At 41.9% G+C, this 22,811-nt stretch overlaps 1 protein-coding gene across 1 annotated transcript; it reads right to left on the minus strand.

Moving 5' to 3' along the window:
• Positions 1–222: 222 nt before the first annotated feature.
• Positions 223–12,092, minus strand: ICOS (inducible T cell costimulator). Its single transcript, XM_069021500.1, has 5 exons — positions 12,014–12,092; positions 6,389–6,427; positions 4,753–5,091; positions 3,188–3,297; positions 223–2,597 (listed from the first exon to the last, which is right to left on the minus strand). The coding sequence occupies exons 1-5, from the start codon at positions 12,090–12,092 to the stop codon at positions 2,508–2,510; spliced, it is 657 nt and encodes a 218-aa protein (XP_068877601.1). The 3' UTR covers positions 223–2,507.
• Between the last annotated feature and the right edge of the window lie 10,719 nt (positions 12,093–22,811).

The following is a 22,811-nucleotide window of genomic DNA, read 5'->3' on the forward strand; positions in this document are numbered from 1 at the left end:
TTTTTTTTCCTTAGTCCTTTTCCTGTTTCCCACTAAAATGCTACACAAGGATAAATTGCCCTGCACTCTCTCCCCATTGTGCTGTGGATATTATTGAGCTTAATTCTTTCACATGACAAGCATACATGCATGAACATTCTTATGGACACATATAGCATAATAAAAAAATGTTTTATTAAGAAAAAAAAAATCTTTTTCCAAAAAGAAATGAGTAATGGAACCCGAGACTTCCACAAGCTTTGTTACAACGAGTATAAATCATTTATCTCTCCAGTGCAGGATGTATGTATTTTGAACTGCCTTGTTCAGACCTTCATCTTTTGTCCTTTATCCAGCAGCATCCCAAGGCAAACCTCAAGTTTTTCCTTCTTTCAGAAACTCTTAATTTCTTGAATTTCCTTCTCAGTCTGGTGAAAGATTCTAGGGGATAGGACTTTCCACTCTTACATAGGATCTTGCATCCAGTTCTTCTCATAGGTAGTAGATGTTAGATATATTCACCAATAATTTTCAAACACAGTAATTTCATCAATTTTTTTTTTAAATGGTGAGATCAATGTATTTATGGATGTACAGAGGCATGCTTAGTTTTCTGGGGAGGTCAGGTAATTTGTCAAAGAATGGTGGGAGAGAATGTAATGTGACCCAACACACCAGGATTCCCCTCTCCATCTCTGCCTAGGAGCTGGTTATCCGAGCAAGGCTGTGCAATTGGCAATCCCCACCACATTTGGTGCTTTACTCATCTTCCTTTGCTTAATGTCACAGTTAGCAGTTTGCACCTTGCAATACTTCTGGGTGTCCAGGTGTTTCCTGAGGAGAACCCTGTTCTTGATGTACCAGCTTATTTCCTCCTTGTCCCCATTTGCCCCATCAAATTTGAAACCAGCCTTCTGTTTTCCAGACAAGCAGGCTATGTATCTTTCTCAATAGTGTCCTCTGACCAATATTTGGGTATTTCAAAGTATTACAGAGAGGTTCAGAATCATTGTACTGCTCTGGTTCCAGCAGCCCAAAGGTCTCTGGCAAGATGTGCGGGCTGGATTCACAGCTGGTCATTTATGGTCAGAGTTTTGATGGATTTCACATGGAGCATGAAGGATTGATTTCGTTCATACTGAAGGTTCTGAGAAATTTGAGGCAGGTCAAGTAAACCTTAAACCCGCTGGGGAAGTTGTAAAGGTCTCATGTCAAACCACAAGAGGAAGGTAATTGCAATGCAGAGTCCATGAATATACTGGCCGTAGGGACTGTGTTGTGTTTGTGCTGCAAGACATCAATAGGAGAGATCGTGCCTCCTAGTTTAGGGACACATCTTGTAAGTTTGAACTGAGCTAAGGAGCAATTGCAGTCTTACAATATATTCATCTTGTAATATATTCCTCTGTTAGTAAAAACATTCAGGATTTAGTTAAATAAGAGGAGCCCCAAAATGTGAATGGCAAAGACATGTTGATACCACAAATATGAAAAATGCAGATGCACATAACCTGAGGTAGTGTGTCACAGAGAAGTCTCTGCTATACTCTCTCAGGTTTTGTTCCCCTGCTAAACTAACCCTAGCAAAAAGGCATGTGCAATACATGGCAGTATGGCTGTACCAAAGGATTGGCTTTGGAGGTAGTATTTTTTTGTTGTTCTCAGTGGAAAGTTTATCATAAAGGAGACTAGAAAATAAAAGTTCTCTCTGTAGCAGCGCTACAGGAATCTAACATTTTCTTCAACTAAATTTGACATCTTTAACACATTGTTATCATTTCATGTCCGAGTCAGTGGATCAGGCAGGGTGCCAGTTCACAAACAAGGCTAGAGCAAAACACAACTCAGAACAGTACTACAGTGGGTGTCACATGACTGAGTACAGGGCCATCACAAGAGCTAAGGGAGGTTGGGAAAGGTGGAGAAATGCTGATTTCCCATTGTCCAGGTTCAAGTAGCTGGAAAACTCCGCTTCCAAAATTTCCACACCACAAGCAACTTATACCTAGAATAGAAATGGAGACCGTATATCTGAATCAGTCCAAATTCTGCTTCTGTTCTGTATTCAAAACTGCTTCTGTTGTAGCTTCTGTAGGGCTTAAGTAGTTAGGAAGTTCCTCGTTCTCTGCAGAATATTTGCCCTTAGCCAGTAACACTCAGTAAATCTGGTGAATCGCTTCACCACAGAGATTTTGTGTGCCATGCATCATCTCAAGAATCTGAACAGAACAGTTTTATATCTCTTCCTCATGCACAAGATCAGTACTTTGCACAGATGTGAAGCAGTGGCATTTCTAGGAAACAGCCCACTGTTATGACTCAATAGGTTTCCAGAGATTTTGCTTTTAATTTTGTCTTCCTGCAACATGGCGACATGAACTCCATTAAGAAGCTATTGTAACAGTCCCACCCAGTCACCCACCCACCCAGAATCAATGGCAGAGACAGCAAGCAGTTCTTTCCCTCCCAGAGATCGCCTTGTAACAGACACAGGTAGAGGTACAAGTACAACTAGGCTTAACACAACCTCAGATTCTTGGTTTTTTAGCTGCATTCACTGCTGCCATGGGCATGTATTCACTGTTGTACTCATGGGAGTTGGAGTCACACTGCTGATTCTGCCAACAGAGAGAAAATGTCATTAATTTAATTTGTGGTCACTTACCTTTGCTCCTCCTGCCTTTGCTCATTAAGTAGGGCAGTTATTCTGACTGTTTTCAGTGGGAACATTAGGGTCAGAATAGACAGGTCAAACTCACATAGAAAACTTGGAATAAGACAAACTGAAAATAAAAAACACACATTGCCCAAAAGAATAGCTAATGTCCATGGTCTTCCTTCTTTCCTGAGTCAAATAGTTCTTGGTTTAAGTGGTTTTGCAGCAGAACAGTGCTGGAATTGCTCCACTGATGATTGTTTTCCTTTAAAGAAAACAATCAGGTGAACTGCTTAGAGCAAAAAAATAATTTTGCTGACCTGTGCAGCATTTCTCCTCTTTCCTTTGGTTCCAAACCATTAAATCAATAAACAATTCTGTCTTAGAAAAATTAAATCTGAGCTGCTGTCATCAATTACTTGAATTCCAGTGGTAAATGAACAACTCAGTCTTTTTGTCAAAAAACCCAGCACATGCTGAGTGAGTATGTGCCTGTTCCCCACCCATGACCTTTGGAAGAAGGGTTCTGCATAATCTCATATCCTTGCTTACCTTGTTCCTTAAGCAACAGGCTACAACACAGCAGACACAGGAAATGGCAAAAATGATCAGGCCAATAATTATCCATGACATAAGTCCTAGTGAAAAGCAGTCCTCTTTATCTGAAGATGAGGAGGCAAAAAAAAAAAAGTCATTACTGATAATTTTCATTTTTACCTTCAACAGATAACTTCAAATTCTTTTCCCTCTTCATATAAATAAATTAGCAAAAGTGAACTCTGAAGAAAGATTTTCCTGAGGTGAATTGCCACCTTGGAAAAGTGTATTCAGCAGGAAGCAGAAGATGGCATTTTTTCAGGAAGGGAGGTGAAACTGTTGGTACACAGTGCTGAAAGTGTAGACTGAAAAGAAACCAAGCCAGGCTTGAGAACATGCTGAGGAAAAAAAAGAAAAAAAACCCAGAAAAATCCTAACCTCCAACATGGTGTTTCAGATCTGAACAAGGTTTAAGCTTACATGCAGTAAGTACCACAGGTGATTTAAAGAGCAGCCTGGTCAAAAGAAGGATAGATTTTGGCAGTCGTGTTTGGATAGGAAGGCAAGCTGAGGTACTCAAGATTACCCTTGCCCAGATCTGGGAGAAAATATGACAGGGTGTGAAACATTTAGAAAAAACTCTGAGCATCTGGCTATCCATAAAAGTGGAAATGGAAACTGCAGACAAAACCAAATGTCACAGCTTGAGTCTGAGAAGGTTTTTAAATTCAGAGAGGATTGAGAGATAACTTGACCCAACCATGTAATTGCCTTAGCATTTCAGCTTCTATCTTTGTTTATTCCTGGTGCTGGGAGAGAGAAAAAGAAAGCAAGGCAAGGACAACAGGCATGTTGCAACTGAACTGTGTGGAGAACCAAGAACTGGTGTGAGTCAAACCACTATTAGCTCTTTCATTTTAGTATACCGAAGAGCCACTGAATGAAAGCCAGGTCAAAATTAAAGCCTGGGCAGTTAGTCTTCTGGAGTTAGTCCAAGCCTTTCTCAGTAAAGGGCCAAAAATTCTCAGCAGTTATGTATCTCTTCTGCTCTAAGAAGGCTCTAAAGCTGAAGGTCTGCTTCAGAGAGATGAACACCATCTTCTTCACACCTCAGTGGCATCAGAGAGTTCCATATACCACAGCTAGTATGGATATTTGGCAATTGATTTTCTTTAATCCTAGGCATATGAAGATAGCTCTCAGAATGGATTTTTTTCCCACTGGCTAAACCTAATCTTAACATTTATATTCAGCAGCTTGAAAAATGGACAAGGCAAATTGTTGCAGGCAAAGGTGAGAGTGCAGTATTCTAGAAGCTGTAGTCAAGCTAACTTGGGTACCACCACCAATATGCAAAGCTCAGCATGGCCTGCAAAACCTGCCCAAGAAGATGAATAAATATGGAGATGACATGCTGAGCAGTCTACCAACACAGCTCCACTGTTACCAGCCCCCTGCTAAGTAGTTTTAAGCTGCCTGGTAATTAGCTGTGCAAACTCAAGTCACATTATTCACTGCAGCATAGCTATGCCCAACATCTACTTATCAGTAAACTGAAGTGAGGGGAGAAGTAAACTTACCTTGGATGTACAAATAGGTTTCTCTCAGACAGCAATCTATGTAAGGAGGGGGTAAGAATATCTCCAGGCAGTAGGTATAAATGTCAATATCTTTTCTTTCCAGATTTTTAAGAATGAAAGTGGTGCTGCTTCTTGAATTCTGTGTCTGACAATAGGTGACATTACTCTTGGCGATAACTCTCTCTTTGCTCAAATGGAGTGCACAGATTTCCTTCTTTTCACTCCCTTTGAAGAGAGTCATGCTGAACTCGCTCACATTTTTGGGGTTGGGGAATGTGAAATTGAAGTTTCCATTTTCAAATTCCACCATCACCTGGGGATCAGAGACATGGGGCTGATCTGAAGACATGACAACAGTTAGTCACTCACATAGCAGTGAAAAGAATCCTTAAAGTGCTAAGAAACTCATTTAAACAAAACGAATGAACCATGTGATTGTAATTTAAGGCATGTAGATACTCAGAATGGTCTGGCTGTGGAAAGCAGCTGTCATGATGAGATACCAGTTCATCATTCTGGTTGTGTCAGACATTACTGATAAAATAAAGGAGACCTGGCCTGTTATCAGCTCTAAGGCTGGTGAGGTTACTGTTAGCATTAGATCAGTGACCTTGATAATATTACTTGCTACTAAAGTTAGTAAATGATAAAGTTATTAATATTACTTACAATATCAGTTACTAGATATTGTTTAAAGGCCCCCTGGACCAAACACTGTATAGACGTATAATCCCTGCTTCAGTGTCAGATTGTCCTATTCACAGATAAAACATCTGGGACAAAGATGGTGATGATGATAATAATTATCTCTGGTTTATGGTTCGTAATCTGTACCCTACTGAACACAGAATTATAAAATCATTTAGATTAGAAAAGACCCTTAAGATCATCAAGTCCAAGCATTAACCCAGCATTGCCAAGCCCACGACTAAACCTAACACATCTACCTAACTTGGTGTCGTCTGCAAATTTACTGAAGATGCAGCCCTCATTGAGGTCATTGATAAAGATATTAAACAGAAATGGCCCCAAAACTGAGCCTGAGGAACCCCACTTGTAAGAGGCTTCCAGCTGGATGTAACTCTATTCACCACCACTCTCTGGGCCCGGCCACCCAGCCAGTTTGATGATGTAGCTGAAAATTTGAAATGGGATGGGAACCCCAAGCTCCTACATAACTGCCTTAACCACAGGACCTGACTTGTCTTTGTGGAATAGATTGTGATTTGAGGCATGACAAAAAGTTTCAACCTAATTACTTAGATGGTTATAGCACCATTATCACTCAAATAATGGAAGGCATAGAGGACAAATGTCACTGTGTGTGTGCACCCCCATGCAAGCCAGAAATCACATTTGACCTTCCCAAAATCTCTGTGAAAAACTCTCAGATGTTGTGCAACTCTCATTCTACAAACTTCTTGGGGAAGCAAAGAAAGTAAACTGACTGAAGATGTCCTGCTACCTCACAATTTGATTTTGTAAAGTCAGCAACCAATAGCACAGAAAACTCCCTCGGACAAAAATATGTTAAAATGTGCAGTAAAAAAATGAGAGTTTTTTTCTTCAAGGGCAGTATTTTCTGATGTAGAGAGGCACTTAAAACCATAAACCAAATTAGGCAAATGCATCTTACCTATATTTTTGCACAGGCATGATGAGCAGCTGTCAACTCCTGAAAAATACAAAATTGTTTTCTGTTTAAAATTCAAGAAGAGCAATGCAGGAACAGGGGTTGAGCCATGCAATGTTAAGATGCTGAAGCTATTTTTAAATTTGTATCATTATCCTACCTGATCCTTTCTGTGCTACACTCTAAAGTCATATGACATGATAAAATGATGAAATACAAAAATCAAAGTAGAAAGAAAATGCCCAAGGCAAGAATTTATATTGATCATACATATAACATTCACAAATTCTTAAAACACCTCTGCAAAGTAATACGTGTACTTCAGAAATAGAACTGATATGAAAGTAAAACTTTCATCAAGATACTGAGGAAATCTGCCCGAAATAAAAAGCATACTTTTGATTTCTCATGAATCCTGATTTTGCAATGAGCCAGCATTGTATTTTTCCCAGACCAAATTATTCATTTCCATCAAGGTTTATTCTGCTTTCCCCACTGCTTAACACTGCATTGAAATATGTTATAATTATCTGGACAATGTTCCAATACATACAGCAAGAAAACATTCAAGCAATGCATATGGTTTAGTTCCTTTTCCAATAGCAACTTTTTCTCTCATTATTCATAGGTGACCTTCATTCCAGAACACAGACACGTTTTTAATAATTGTTCTGGTTTTGTTTTTTAAACTGCTGCCTCCATCACCATACAGTATGGCAACACTTTGGATTGGTTAATAGTACTGGCAACACAGCACAGTCTGATAGTGTTTCATTTAGAATTTTTCTTTTTGGAGCGCCCTAAAATTAAATGTTCAGATAAGTAGACAGACAAACAGAAAAAAACTCTATCTGCTTTTCCTGTTTTCTGGTAGCCTGAGTAAGTTCTTCAGATGCTGCTTAGAATGAAATGTATCTACAACAGGATTTTATGATGCTAAGGAAATACAGGGCAAATACTTAGAGACTTTGATGCACTATCCTATTCTTGTTACTGCTACATGGTAGTCTAGATCCACACAGAGTAGATCCCCCGCTGTGCCAGGTATTGCACGGGTTGCATAACATAAATAATCTTTTTTTTCCAAGGCACCTGTTATCTTTGACATTTGGCCTGTATGGGCACAGAAACATAGGATCATTCTCTTTTGGGTACCTTTGTACAATCTCAACTCTTTAAATCTTTTAGTGTTCATGCTTTTTCCTTCTTTGAATTCTTGCTCCCCAGTTACTGCCATTGGCAAGGGCATTTAAATGAATGATACTCATTTAAAATATCTTTAGCATGACACAGAAGCTAATGGATTTCTGGAAGACACTTTGCGATGCTCAGAGAGCAATAGAAACTGTTACCCCTTCTTGACTGATTTACCATTTTCCTAGTTATCAAATTCTTCCTGGTTTACTGTGCACAGTCAGCACCCTTATCTAATTCAGTGACAGTTCTAATATCTGTACTTCTCTCAGGACTATTACTTAAGTGCATGATAACAGGCAAGGTATTTAGCATCTTCTGTGAAGATAAGGCAGAGAAAACACACAACTGGTGTGAAGACAAGGCAGAGAAATCACACAACTTGCCAAGCCACAGTGGAATAGAGCTCTAGAACCACTGAAGGAACAGACAGAAAGTGCAAACCCTTAAAATGTTATATAGTCTAAAAAGCTGAAAGAAAAGGTCAAACAAAGAAATAATTCTTAATTACTTATACATTGCATGATGAAAGAAAACAGTTGCTATGAGAACAGCATTTGAGATAAAGGTCATTTAAAATGCTCTGTAGTTTGACATCTGTAGTTTGGTAACACATACCTTAAAAATTAGGCCAAACAGCCAACAAATTTTTTAGGGAACGGAAGAAAAAACCACATGTACAGCAGAAGCTAGGGAGCATGATGAGTGCATAAGGTAATCTGATACTTTTAAGAAGCATCTGCCTGGAGCTGAAACCTCTACATTTGTCACTGGTCATCTGAGAGGAAAGGCAGATGCTGACTCTGTCAGGGCAGCTACAGAGCCAAGTGGTGCCATATTCCTTCAATGTCCCAGAGGAGCCTGGGACAACCCTACTCTGAGCACTAAAGTATCAACTTCAAATTTGTTTTCTCTGTTTGTCTCTGAGAATTCAATTTGACTGTTAGCTAATGAAATTGCCCTTTCATACCATGTGGGTTAAAATGTTTGTCACAGATCATGATTTTAATCCTTGTTTTTAATGGAAAAGGGCAGAGAGAGGTCATTAAGCATTTAGTTCATATGACCTTGTGGCAAGCTGAAAGGTTGTTTTGTATTCTCTCCAACCCAGAAGCCTAAAATGCCTGTTTTCAAGAAAGACTCAGTAATATATTTCTCTGAATGAGCATTTTGGTAAATGCGATGCAATTAGTATTCCTCTGAAACAAGCGCCCATATAGAGGAGTGTGCTTAGCATAGGATAAAGGTGGCACATTTTAGAATTAGATTAACAGTGCCTGAGATTAAAACACAAAATTGTCCACATGGGTGACCACAATGGGTGAGAGCTGATATAAATTTCCAGCTCACTAGCTATTTCACATCAGCTCCTAATTTAAATGCACTTGCTGAATACCAAAAAATTGCTCATTCCCCCTCCCTATGCCTGACTGCTGATCTGCTGTGCCCATTTGTACTCATTCATTCCTAGGGTAATCATGTGGACCTGTAGCACTCTGTTGTTAATGGCCAGACACATTTGGGATGTTTCTTGCCAACCTCCAGTCAGAATGCATGTACATTTAGTGGGATGTGAGATAGGAAGCTGGGGTTTAAACATCCAATAATATTGAGAGATTCACTGACTAATTCTCCCTAATTCTACATCAAAAATATGTGAATAAAAGTCTACATTATGGTATTGCTGAAATTGAACAGATTTCCACTGGTTCAGCAGTAAAAATGCTTAGATGTGGCTGTAAGATTCCATTTTGTTATTTTCCATAGAAGAGATAATTCAATTGCATACAAAGGTTTGAGACAAGAGGAAACAAATCTTTAGTTTCTTTCCTAGCAGTGTCACAATGTGGAGTTGCATGGAGTTGTTCCTGGCTCACCTGATGTGAAGCAGAGTGCCAAGACAAATATCATGCTTTAGATATAAATCTAAGAGATTAACATGTGTATGAAAGTTACATCTTGTTATGTTAAACTCTGAAGGAGAGTGTGTGTACATTTGTGTATAAGTGTATTTACAGTTATGTACATTTCCATCTCAATTTCATCTTCAGTGCAGTAGGAAAGACTTTTGGCAGAAGTTTGGGAATTTCAATGGTAGTGTGCTTGGATACCAAGGACAATGGAAAGTGTGTTGTTTTCATTGTAATGGGATTGAAATTTTGAGCTTTCTAGTAGCTCTTTGGCAGACACAGCACTATTTGAAAACATCCCCAATCCGTTACGCATTTTGGTCCTAACAGAAGTGTAGAAACCACCTTCAATCACTTTTCAACTTGGGGTTTAGGGTAGGAGAACAGAATACTGTTACTTGGTTTTCTTGCTGTTTATATTATCTGTCCCAGCCCTCAGAAAACTAACTAGCTGATAAAAAGAACAAGCATACTTTCACTTGTGTGTGTTTGCCTTTGAAAATGAGCAAGGAAATTGCAGACGCCACCTGTACAACAAACACATTTGTTTTTTTAATACTAAATGTATAATAAAACTACATGCAGTTTTTAAGTTGCTATAGTTTTGACCTTTCAAGCCACTCTGAAAGATGACACTGTCACTTTAGTGTCATTAGTCATATGCCTAAAACTAACCTGTTTCTATCTTTCAAGAATCCAGGATTAAGAAGGAAAGAGTGCTTCAGGGCAAAGCTAGAATTATTCTAGGAAGCCATCTTTAATCTGAATTATTTCTATGGTATGATGTATGTTGAGAAATACTGAAATTCTTATAAAATACACCACGGGAACAACAGCCAGTGTTGATAACATTTCAGAAACCCTTCTAAGAATTTACCGTGGTTTCCTCCTGTATTGACAACAGGAGATCCGTGGGTGAGGAGTGATAATGCTTTGCAAATGTTGGTGTGCAAAAGCTCATGTGCAATGTTTCATAGCAAGGGCCACAAGTGCTATGGAATCCTGCCTACAGCTCTGTACTCCAAAATCCTATTGCCCGTGTTTCTCTGCAGGCAACAGAGAGGCTCCCTGCTCTTATGAACAATTTCTTTATCACAACTGGGTTCTCAAATCATAATGCACACATGCACACATATTTATCACCTCCTGTGACCTATTTACAGCCATAGGTCACAAGTTATGCTGAGAACACTGTACGACAAAAAACATGAGAGCTACCATTTCTTCTTACAGGCAGTCTCTTTCTCTTGTCATCTCCTTTCCCCAGTCCCCTGCCCAAATTCTATCCTCCATATTTGAAGGAAGGGAGAAAGAAGGGAGAAATGGTGGTATCAGATGGAACAATTTGCATCCTTAAAATTACAGCTTATTTCTTCCCACAAGGAAGGGCCTTCTAGATAGCTTCAGCCATGTGTAGAAGCATGCTGGTCAGGTATTCATGCTAAATTGACTAGGTGAGAAGTATGGAACCAAACTGAAAGGATTTTTTGTTACTAGATTTAAGAACAACATTGCAAGGAGAACTCCCTTTAGAGATACTGATTACAATTACTCTTTCCTGTGATTTCCCCCACCTTTTTATTCTATCTGAAAACTCAGTATACTATCCATATATTAGCTAGCCTTCAAAAAGGTATGTGCATTACCTAAAGAGCTGAAAACTAGATTTTATTGATTGAAAAGCTTATGTTCTTTATGTATGAAAGAAGCATTTAATAGCCTTTGGCATGACCTTCAAAGGAGCATATTTAGATGGTTTTTAGCAACTGTGCACACTAAATCTCAGATCTTAATTATAGAATGCATCATACCAAATCCTTGGACAGAATATTTATGGAAAAAAAGACTCTTTTTAATCAGTTATTATCTGTATTTCCATCCTGATCCATTAATATGTGGGTTTCAGAGAGATAACAGATAAAGTTGTGACATTTTACTTTGCATATCTCATATAAAGCACTGAATCTTGTTAAATCTACATCCATGTTTATGGCTGGACTGAGATTGGTGCTGTCACCTTCTCAAACACAGCACAGGAATGCCATGCTTCCTCTTAAGTCTGTGTTTCAAGCCTGCATCAAAATGATCTCATCTAGTTTTCCATGCCATATACATTTTTCCTTATATAAAAATTCCCTGCCCAAACAAGAGCTGGTTTAATATTGATAACATGGTTTCTCTTATTATTCACCATCATGCTGCTATGAGATCTTATATCCATCAAGGGAAGCTGGCTGGAGCACTACAATCTAAACATCTAAAGGGTAACACTGAGCAGATGAGCTAAAGACCACAAACAATTAGAACTTGTACTTTTTAGTTTCGGAGCAAATGCCCTATGCTGGCAGGAGTTCTCTTCCCCCCAAATCTAGTGATATTAAAGTTGAGAGCAGTCTTTTGCAGCTGTTACCTCTATTCCTCTAACCCCTTGCTATCATGCCTCATTTACTATCTCCCATCATTTGCTAAGTTATATTCTATAGAGACACCTACTGCAAGGAGAATAACCCAAAATGTTACTCACCATACAGGGCTTCAAACTGGAAGCAGAGGACACAGAAAGTTACAGCAACTGCCTTCATGCCTGCCTGACACAGAGGCATCAGCCTTCTGTCTACTGTGAAGATGGGGAAGAACACATGGGTAGAAAAGGAAGTGGTTTGTGGCTCTGGGGAAAATTGTCAGATAATCAGAATGACTTGTTAACATTGGTCCCCTGACTACATTATAGCTATGTCAGCATCAGCTTTTGCTCATACCTGTGAGGTTTAATGCTGTATTTTTTTTCCTACCTAATGGTTTGCTGTCACAGACAGGAGGATGAAAGATTTTCTGATGTTACTTTTGATGTTCACTTTGCATAGACTGTTTCTGGTAAAGTGTATCATGATAGAGGCTGCAGTCATCTACAGCAGACTTCTGCAGCTGGCCCATGGGCAGCAACTAGTATTAACTTACAGTACATGCATATTTGTAACTGGCAACCTAGTTTCTTCCCACCAGTTTCAACTGGTTTTACATAACTTATGGTCTGGCTCTATGTGGAATGGTGGAAACCATTCGTTAATGGGGTAGGAGTCTCTTGTGTGTCCTGGTCCTGAAATTCACGGGAAGAACATGGCCAAATTGCAGAAAGATCCCTTCAGCCCTGTGACTTCTAAAAGATCCATTCCAATGTGACTTCCATCCTGGAGATCAGGCTTGTTTTGCCTGAAGTTTCATGAGAAACTTCATGTGGTTCTGTGAGAGGAGATCTGACATAGTGCCCTAGAGCCTCAGGTCAAAAGACTCTCTCCTTCCCTCTTCCTTGCCTTTGTGCAGCACACTCTATTCTGGCCTGTTATCCATCTTTATTCTGGGAATATTTTAGGACCCTTGGTAACATGTTCTGCAATCATTTAATCCTGCTGCTTATTTATGTCTATAATATTTAGTGCAGAAAATATGCAAGAAAAACAGCTTATAAACCATGTTCAATATGCTAGATACCATTCACATTTCTGAATGCACAAAGAGAAAACACAAAGGACTGCTAGTGGTGCTTGACAGACACTGCCAGGATTGAGTTCTTGTAGTAGTCAAATAATTGGTAAATAACAGGACTGTGTTACAGATTCACTCCTACTTTATACTGTGTGAATAAATCCTCACACTTGTTTAGTCTTCTTCAAAAAGTGATTTAATTACTTTCACTGTTACTGCTAAAGATCTGTTCAAATGGACATTGGCAGAGTTTTACTTTCTTCAAATCTTCTCAAAGCCCTGGAAATCTATGCCTTTTTTAAAATTACATTCAGAGCTAAATCTGAGTCAAGTCAGGTATTGATCTTAATTTTCAGCTCAAGTCTCTGAGACCAAAATTAAGGAACTCGAAGTAGAGAAAGTTTCTGCAGTATGCTTTTAATTCTAAAGCCCAAAAGTATATGGAGGTTCAAACAATGATAAACCCACAAAACATACATCTGACTCCTCAGCTTTGCCTATGAAGTTATGAACCATGTTGGGATCTACTGAGGTTCCAAGTAGGATCATCTTTTCCATCCCCCATAAAAACTAATGGGAAGTGCTGAAAGAACAGAGCAACCCTCTCCTGGGACATGACCTTTACTGCCCCCCAAATAAACTTAAGAGTGGCCCCTGGAAAAGCTTACAGTAAAAAGAGCTGCTGCTTCTACAGAACTAAGAGTGGAAGAGAATCAGGTGTCAAGTACTCCTACGCACATATTTGGGAGAGCATGGTGACAGCACGCCAAGGAAGGGGTCCCTACAAAGCCTGTCACTGACTAGGAAGGCCAATAAAGGTGTAGGGAATGTACTCCATGTGCAAAGTTTTAGCTATTTTTTTATGAAAACAAACTTTAAAAGAAATCAGTATTGTTAGGGTTCCAAAATTTGTTGTCTTTCTTAAAAATTCAAACATTTTGTTAGGAAAGTAATTTTGTTAGAGAGGATTTTTTTTTTTAACCAATATAATTATTTTGGAGCAACTTATTCCTTCCCTCCCTCCCTTTGATGGTATCAGTTACACCAATGCAGAGATGATTAATACACACCTATTTCACTTTTGGGGGGAGAATAGCGACCAGCATAGCTTAACTGGTATACATCTCACTACCACAATTGAAGAAAGTCTCACTGTCCAGTTTGTATATGTCAAGTCCTCTCTCTTTACTATAATTATGGCTTCAAGTCAACAATTACACCTTCTCCTTTTCTGCTTCCTGGCACTTGGGATGGCCAGAACGCACTGATCCTTTTATTTCAAAAGGGTCAAGCCCAGAGAACACTTTGGGGTACATTTGGCAGCACTCAGAAATTTGATCTAAACAGTGATTTCAGGTGTATTTGATGATGAGCCGGCAGAGCCTGGGGCACTCACAGGGTATACTCACAAGCGAAGAGACACAAAGTCTAGCTCTGCGCTCAGTGTGAGGGATACTCACCTTTAGTCCCACACCAACAGAGACTCCTCCACTGCCTTTCAATCCTTCCATCTTTGCCTTGCTCCCCTATCAGCACTTACGTACTTCACAAAGATATTGCTACTGCAATTTAGCAGTGTTTCTTCTAAATACTACGGTTGGTTACGGTTAAACACCTGGAACAAGTCATCTGTTTCCACAGGCTTCCCACGACCGTAACTATTTTTGCTCACAAACACGTGTTTCCTTTTTCCATCCTCACTCATTTCATTTCTCTGTGTCTTGATTTTCACTCTCCCATCCACACACGCCTCTCAGAGCCAACTTCTTTCCTCCTCCAACCTGACTGTCCCCCAGTCCCTGACTATCCTGCTCCTCAAGCACTAGCTTCCTTTCACCATGTGCAGTAACTCCTGCCTGGAATGTAGCTTCTCCTTCACCCCATGCCCTATTTTTTCTTCATGTCCTACTCCGAATGCTACCCTATAGTGATAATCTCCTTTTTTTCCTATCATCTTGCTTCTGACTGTTTACAAACTGGAAAATCCTTATGTGAATTTTTGTGCCTTTAAAAATGCATTCAGTAATGCACCCAGTTCCATAGAGAAACAGGCTTGCTCATCCCTTGGACCATACACCAGTGTTCTCTACTACACAGTCTTCAGTACTTCTCCCTTCTAACTCCAAGTAACTTGGAAAACACTTTTGCAGTTTCCCCAAGGACGCAGCAAAGATTTTCCCTGTGTGTATGATGTATATTTTTTTTTGCTCTGTTTAATCACATACTTACTGTTATCACTCAAAACAATGTCCATGTTAGCAAAATGATACTGCATAATTCACTGTGAAACCAAGGTTCAATGAAGGATCTTATTCCATCTCACCAGCAGTTTTCCACTTCTGCTCATGGATGAGCAGTTGCCCATGGCAATAAAAAATATTCTCTCTGTAGAATGTTTTGCAATTCTTTCTTCAGAGACTTCTACAGTCTATCCACACAAATTATATTCCATTGTCTCCTGCTGCTTCTCATTCTTTGCTTCAATATCTGGCCTATATTCTCATGACTCCGGGTCATTCCCTCAGGGCTGGAGCAGAAAGCCTCTACACACATGCGTTTCCATTTCCTGTCCTCCTAATTGAGAAGGGGAACAATGACTTTCACTGTGCTATTTTTAAAGTTCTGTAATGGCTTGAAATCCCACTTCCCATCTGCACCACTCCCCATTAGGTGTGTAAACAAGCTGCAGTCATTCAGGATGTAGAGATTTCAGCTGAAACGCAGCTCATGTGCTCCCTCGTTTGTTCTGATGCCTCCTTTGCTGATATGTTGGTCTGATCTCTCCCCCAGGCCTGTGGGCATCCTGTAATATTCTCTCCATCAATGTGCCAGTGGAGGCTACTGGGGCTCAGCCCAGCCAGCTCAGCAGTCAGGCAAAGACCTCCCTGCAGAGCAGATCTAATGAGACAGTCCCCTTTGGGGTGGGTCTATGTGTGGCTTTGCTTCTTGATGCAAGCTCAATTACCCCATTAATAACTTCTTTTTAGGGTTTGGGTTTTTTTTTTCTTTGGATGATGCTTGAGATTATTTAATTGCCGCTGAGCTTCCTAAAAGAAGAAAAAAAAAGTATATTAAGGAGTTTAGCCCAGTTCTAAGGCTTGCAAGGGCATTGACCTATAAATTCAGTCAACAGGTGCTAAGTGGGAAATTCAGTCAAGTCTAAACAGATTGCCCAGAGAGGCAGTAGATGCCCCATCCCTGGAAAAAAAACTGACCTAGTTGAAGATGTACCTGCTTGTTGCTGGGAGGCTGGACTAGATGGAGATTAAAGGTCCCTTCCAAACCAAACTGTTCTATGATTCTAAATGCTGCTTCAGATCCTGGGACTAATGTTTTGGACTGGCTGACTCAAGGCAACTGAGAGCCATCCAGGAAAAGACAGTCTCCATCTGATCTTAGGAACTTCTCTGCCTCTGTGTATCCAGCCCTGTCCCTCCTGCAGCACAGTTACCTAAAAGAGGTACCGAACACTTCTTCAGGATATGGGGTGTAGATAGAAAAGGCTCAGTCGAGCTCATGTGCATGCGCTGGTGGTGTGGACTGCAGACCTACAGGCTGGCTGGGGAAAGTCTACTGTCTTCAAAAACAGCAACAACAAAGGTAATGACCATGTTCTTGCCCTTCAAGTTGTACTAGGAAGAGGTCTGTGAGCAGTAGGTACTTTTCATTGGCATATGCCTGAGCGTGCAGGAGGTATTTAGGAAAATACAAGGGTTGTAGATAGCCTGTGTTCATGGGCAGTTTTCCAGAAGGAGATCTTCTGAAGCCATTGCAGTTCCCTATGGCCAACATGCTGCTGTGTGGGACTTTGTTACAGGGCCCCATATATCTAGGTTTGGAAAGGAGGTCTTTCAGAACGGATGGCAAATACGTAAAACCCAAGGGAAGTGCAAACCTGGAGACCCAGAGTGTTACTGTCTGGCACTAGGGGGAGCAGTGCATGACAGATACATGCAGATGAGCTAGGTGACCATAGGAATTATTCTAGGTGTGACAGTCACAAATTATAGACGTTTTGTAAAATTTTCACACCCCAGCTCTTTCAAAGTTTGCAGTAGGGTGGGGACTGCTACTATGTGGTTATCTGGTCAGCTGCCTTTGAGGAGTTAGGAGGGAAAGAGCCATATTCTGTGGTGATGCTTGGGGTTTGTGGTGTGGTTTTTATCTCAGCATTGTTGTGATGTTGTGATTACTTTTTAAAGGTAAACTCTTGCTACCACTGCCTTGGCAGTGTAACAAAGAGAAACTTTCTCCAAAGAAACAGTTACCAAAATTGTGATGCAATCTTGCAGATAAGAGATAAATGAAAAGTTATGCTGAAAATTGCAAGGACAGGTGAAGCAGCACAACCTTGTCTTGGACTTCTAGAAACACTGAAGTGGCTGAGGACACACACATGCTTTTCCCAGCTTACTTAAACTGCTTTTGAAAACCCTGTTTCTCAAGTGTCTCCAAGTCAGGCTTCACAATTATTGTTAGTGGTTAACTGGAGCTAGGCTTAGACAGCTCAGGCCTTGGTGGATTTGGAGGAGTAAAAACAATGAAATCACAAATATGTAACTAAGTCGCCTCTATTTTGTGTCTGTCATTCAGAATCTCACAGGTTACTGCCTTGGGAACAAAGTGCCTTGTACATGCAGGCCAAGGCTATGGAAGGCAGTACTCCCACCTGCAAAGGTGAGATCCCTCACTCCCTCCAGCTGCACTCCTCTGATAGGCGCCTGTCACAGGTTAGCAAGCATAGTCCCGGAAGGGATGTCCTTGCTAAGGGGTGCTTACAGCTTCCTCTGGGACCTGATAGAACCTATCAGCTGGCCAGTTTGAATATGGACAATTCTTTAAGCCACTTAAAGTTGTGACCGCCTCTGTGATCCACACTTAAGAATAGACAAACCCCCACCTCAGCTCTCTCTCGTTTCCAGTGCAGGGACAGGTGGCTGCGGGGCCCAAGTGGGGCCCAGTGGGCCCAGCCCAGGCCCTGCTCAGGCCAGGTCAGGCTGGGCCACGGCTCCAGGATGACCCCCCCAGCAGGGCTGTGGGCGGCCAGAGCGGCTCGGAACCCCCCCTCTCCCTGCGGCCGAGATTCAGCAAAGCGGCACCTCTGTCCGGCAGAGGCCAGGGGACCAACAGCGATAAGCCACATTCCAGCTGCAAGGCCCAGGTGAGATTAACCCTTTTATTGCTGTGAAGAGCTGAAAACCTGAGGGAAGAGAAAGAAGAGATGCTTAAAGCTGAAAGTCTGTTGTGAAGCTATGATGTATCACAGTATCCCGTTGTAATTTCATGAAGATATGGGGGGTGGAGTGTTCAACTCGTAAGCAAAACACCTGTGCTGAGCTGGGCAGATGCTGACGCAGCTGTAATTTCATGAGAAGTTTGGATAGGGAGAGATGGAAGCGATGAGGACTTTTGCTCCAAACGGGAAAGGAAAAAACCTCAGCTCCTAGAGATGCTCCCAGAGATAGTCCTAACGATGAAGATGATGAAGACCCTTTGCTCCCAGGGAAGAAGAAGGGCCTGTTTTTGTTTCTGAACGGCTCAACCTTAAAATTGTACCCCAAGAAACTTCAAGAGTGGACCCTCGAAAGCAGTTGTGGGAAAAGCTGCAAGTTGGGGGGAAGGGACTCACATGTGAGCAGAGAACCAACCCGGATGGCTGTCTCGTTGTGATAATGTTTTCATAGCACGAGCAAGAAGAGACTTCTCTTTCTGAATGGACTGAACAAGGTTATTATGGAAGTGGTAAACAGACTGAACATCTTAAGGGTTGTCTTTTTACATTGTCAGTGGGAGAAGGGAGGAAGGTGGGGGGAGGAGGAGAGTTCTGAAGGTGGTATAATTTTTTTCCTTCTTTTAGGTCCGTTAATAAACTTCTTTATATTCTTTCAAGTTTGGTGCCTGCTTTGCGTTTCTCCTAATTCTTATCTCACAGAAGATAAACAGTAATGAGTATTTTGGGCCACACCACTACATTAAATTGGTGTTTCCGCCCGGTTACAAACCCAACCCGCTACAGCGCCAGAGCAAAGGCAACCAAAGCTGGGTACCCTGCAGTGCTGGGTCAGCGCCGGGCTCCTGCCGCAAGGGACTGGTGAAGGATTTGTTTCCCCTTCTGCAGGAGAGGTTTCCAAGAGCTGCCTTTCAGGCTGAGCTCACCCTGACGCTGTGAAACGCGGGGAGCAGCACTGCTGACCCGTGGCCGAAAGCTCCATACCCCGGGTGACCGCGCTCCCCGGCTCTGCAGCGGAGCCCCGGAACCCAAGGACGCAAGAACCCCCAACACGGCGAGCTCCGTGTCCCCCGGCCGCGGGCGGCTCTGCGGCCGCGCGGGGGCGCTGCGGGCCGGGCGGGTGAGGCGGCAGCGGGAGCGCGGGGCGGCCCCGCCCGGCACCGCTGTGCGGGATCGGGATCGGGATCGGGATCGGGATCGGGATCGGGCCGGGCCGTGCGGATGGGGCCGTGCTGCCGGTGCCATACGGGGGTGTCGCTCTCAGCCCCGTCTCGGCACTGCCGGACTCCTGGCTTGCAGTGCAGCCCTTCAGGGTCACCCTGCATGGCCCCGTCTCGGCCCTCACGAAGGTACGACTGCTCTCTGTGGTTTCCTAGAATCCCACACGAGCCTCTTCACGTGCACGTGGCTTTATGTTTAAAGGGGTTTGGGTTTTTTTTTTATTTTCATAAGAAAGAAATTCTGAAACCGCACAGCAGAGAGCAGTGCAATGTCAGTGTCGCCAATGCTTGCGTTTGGAGGGACAGAGCAAGTTTCTTAGGGCTCAGGAGGCTTTGAAAGTGACATAGCCGAGAAGGGGGGTTGGTCTTTTTTGTAGGTATTTGAACATTGTTTATCTGTTCGTGCTAATTTGATGAGAAAGAACAAGCTATAAAAACAATCCTTCCAGCAGGCTGGGAAAGGCCGAGAGGTAATGAAGTTTGAATAGAAGTCACTTTTCAGGGAATCACTACAAGTGTGTGGCTGATGCGGTCTCAGAGGTGCTGTAGTGAAGAGTGAAGGAGGAACTCCCCCGAGGCCAGACAGAACTCACCAGAGTTTGCTGCCAGTCAGAGTAACCGAGTTAACCCGGGACCAAATTCTCTCCTGCAAGAGGATAGGAGCCGACTATAAACCTTTCTGATGTGTTTGCTATTTGTCCCAGAGCACTTTTAACCCAGTGAAACAGAGCCTTATGCCTCTGGTGTGCTTCGGGATCTCACTGTAAGGAGAGGTCTAGGCACACTTCTTGCAGCTAGCTTGGATGCTGTCACCACACAAAAAAGAATTTGCAGTAATAATTACAATTACAACGAACAAAAAATATAAATCAGGTATCTGTATTATCTAGAGAACGTGTGATTGAAATGACTAAAACATGACTTTAACCACAGTGATCACATTGCAGATCACCATAGGATATTCTGGTGAATTGGCCTTTGTCATGTAAAGACTCCAGATTTCCTCACTGAAGTTCCCAGCTGCCATGCACTTCTCTGCTCCTGGGAGACACAGCAGTGGAACAAAAAGAACCAGCTCTGCAGCTGCCAGGTTCACATCTTGATTAGGTGCCCTGTGTCTCTAGTGCACTCTCAATACAGTTCAGGGTGAACTATCCAAACCAGCTCTAACGGGATCACAGTGTCAGTGTGAATGCAGGAAGTATCTAGTTCACTCAGGCAAGCTCCCCAGTAGCTAATCCACCCTTGTACTCAGAATAAAACCTCAGTAAGCTCTGCTCAGTCTAAGCTGTTCCCAGCTACTATTAAGTTGGTCCGGGCTGTATGTATGTACATACACAGTGTATGTATACACAGTGGATAGGAATGAGCAGTTCCTTGCTTGCCCATGATTGACTGAAAATAACAAGCTTTACACGCTGGGTCTCTTTGATCTCCGCTCTGTGGTTACTGGTCATTAAAAGTGAATGTTTGCTTAGGGGGCTTTTGTTGTCCTCACTGAACTGCTGCTTCATTTGGGTCTGTAGCCTCATGTGATCCTGACTGAACCACAGCAAAGCACACCCATATCCAGAGAAGTCAAGCATCTGCAGCACAATGAAGCTAGGGGAATAGAGGTGTCCATACTGTTCCTGTAGATACTACAGAATCCTGTATTTTCTGCCTCCTCGTCAGAACCAGACAAGCCCTAAATCTGAAAGCTTTTGTAGGTTATGAGAGTCTTTCAGGATAGCATTACCATATGTTTTTCCTCATGTTATATTCTTCCTAAGCACCCGCTGTTGGATGCTTATCTGTGAGGCAAGATACTTGCCTCTGATTTTTTATTCTCATCTGGTACAGCCTTTACATTTATATTCTGATGAATTTAGATGACTGTCAGAAAAGGTGGAAGTTGGTGTTTCTCCATTCTCACTGTGTTAATACTGCTACTAAACATTAATGTTACATTAGCATCTGGGGCTAATGATAGCACTGTTCCCAAACCTAACTTCAGAATTCCTCAGGAATCCCCTTCTGGCTGGGAGCTGCCTTGGTTTGCTGCCAGGCCAGGAATGGAGCTATGTCTCGTCAGATAGCCCTGGAAAATACGGTGGGATAAATCTCAGTTTTCTGTCTGTAGATCTGTTTATAGATCAACTGCTTATTCCATTGTTTCAGGTGGCCACTGAAAAGTCACATGCATGTGTCCCATCTCTCTTTAGTTCAGAGTCATCTCTTCTTGTTGCCTGCCCTCTTTGGTTGCTAGAATCCTTTATCCCTCGTCTGTCTGCTGTACTTTGTCAGCAGCAGAGGCAAGGTATGGCCCTTGCAAAGTCATGAGCAGTGAGGATGTGTTCAGTACATACCACAGAGGTCAGCCTCACAGCTGATGCTTGTTTTTTTAGCTGAACTAGGCTCCCGTTGACAAAAGTGGCCCTCAGATGCTGCTGTGTAACTCATCAAAGGTACTATTAGGTGTGATTATATTCCTCTTGGTTATCCCAGTTCCTTTTTAAGACTCACCTCTGCCTGTTGCTAGGGGCTGCTAGTTGTGACCCAGAAATCTGTAAGCGCTGTTTTGTTGGTGTTCACAGTATGATGGTGAGGCTACAAATGTATTACTTCTTATGCTGGGTGTCTTGCTGCACATGCAATCAACAAATACAGGATTCTGTAGTTACAAGATCATGGATTCACGTTATATTGATTTAGGCATGTACCTCCAACAGCCATTGGCTTTTTCCCTTCCCTGCTAGGTAAGAAAAAAGCTAAAAAAAAAAAAAAGAAGCAAGCCAGTCACACCACTCTACTTCTCATTGGGTTGCTGTGGTTCTGTGGTTACACTGTGTTTTCTAGTGACATCAGTGAAGGCTCTGTAGTTTTCGAATGACGGACTGTTTTGGTGCTTCTTTTGCTTGAAGAAGAAAAATAGTTAAAGGGGAAAAGATTAATTTGGCCATTTGCATCTTTCCTTCTAGTTACATTTTCATAAGTAGGTGGTTAGTGCTAGTGGTTACAGAGAAGAAAGTGGTGATTTTATTATTAGCTTTATATCAGACAGGTACAAATTGTTCTAGTTGATATGGAAACATAACTGGCTTTCCACTATGAAAAGAAACATTTCATTGTTTCCAAACTTTGAAGACTACTCCAGAGATCCCCTTTGGTCTATTTAGGTTTACCCACTGTTTTTCAAGGCTATTTGTGTTGCTTTGAGTTCTTCCATTTCTTCTGTAATGCAGAACAGCTGATCATCCTTGTTTCTGTGAACTCAAAAGTCCACAGGACTTCAAAAAGTGAAAGGGTAAATTCATGGAAGAGAAATCCCCTGTGGCTGTTGAAGACAAAGACACCACCCTTTGAAGTTCCTGAGCCGCTGGTGAAGGAGGGCTGGAACAGTATTTTAG

This window comes from Aphelocoma coerulescens, chromosome 7 (assembly GCF_041296385.1).
Source record: "Aphelocoma coerulescens isolate FSJ_1873_10779 chromosome 7, UR_Acoe_1.0, whole genome shotgun sequence".
NCBI lineage: Eukaryota > Metazoa > Chordata > Aves > Passeriformes > Corvidae > Aphelocoma > Aphelocoma coerulescens.

Coding starts and splice junctions, on each gene's coding strand:
- ICOS (XM_069021500.1), bottom strand. CDS start 12,092: ATGCCTCTGTGTCAGGCAGGCATGAAGGCAGTTGCTGTAACTTTCTGT. Junction 3,298..4,752: donor AACCTATTTGTACATCCAAG/GTAAGTTTACTT, acceptor CCTCATCTTCAG/ATAAAGAGGACTGCTTTTCA. Junction 2,598..3,187: donor CCTGTTGCTTAAGGAACAAG/GTAAGCAAGGAT, acceptor CTCTGTTGGCAG/AATCAGCAGTGTGACTCCAA.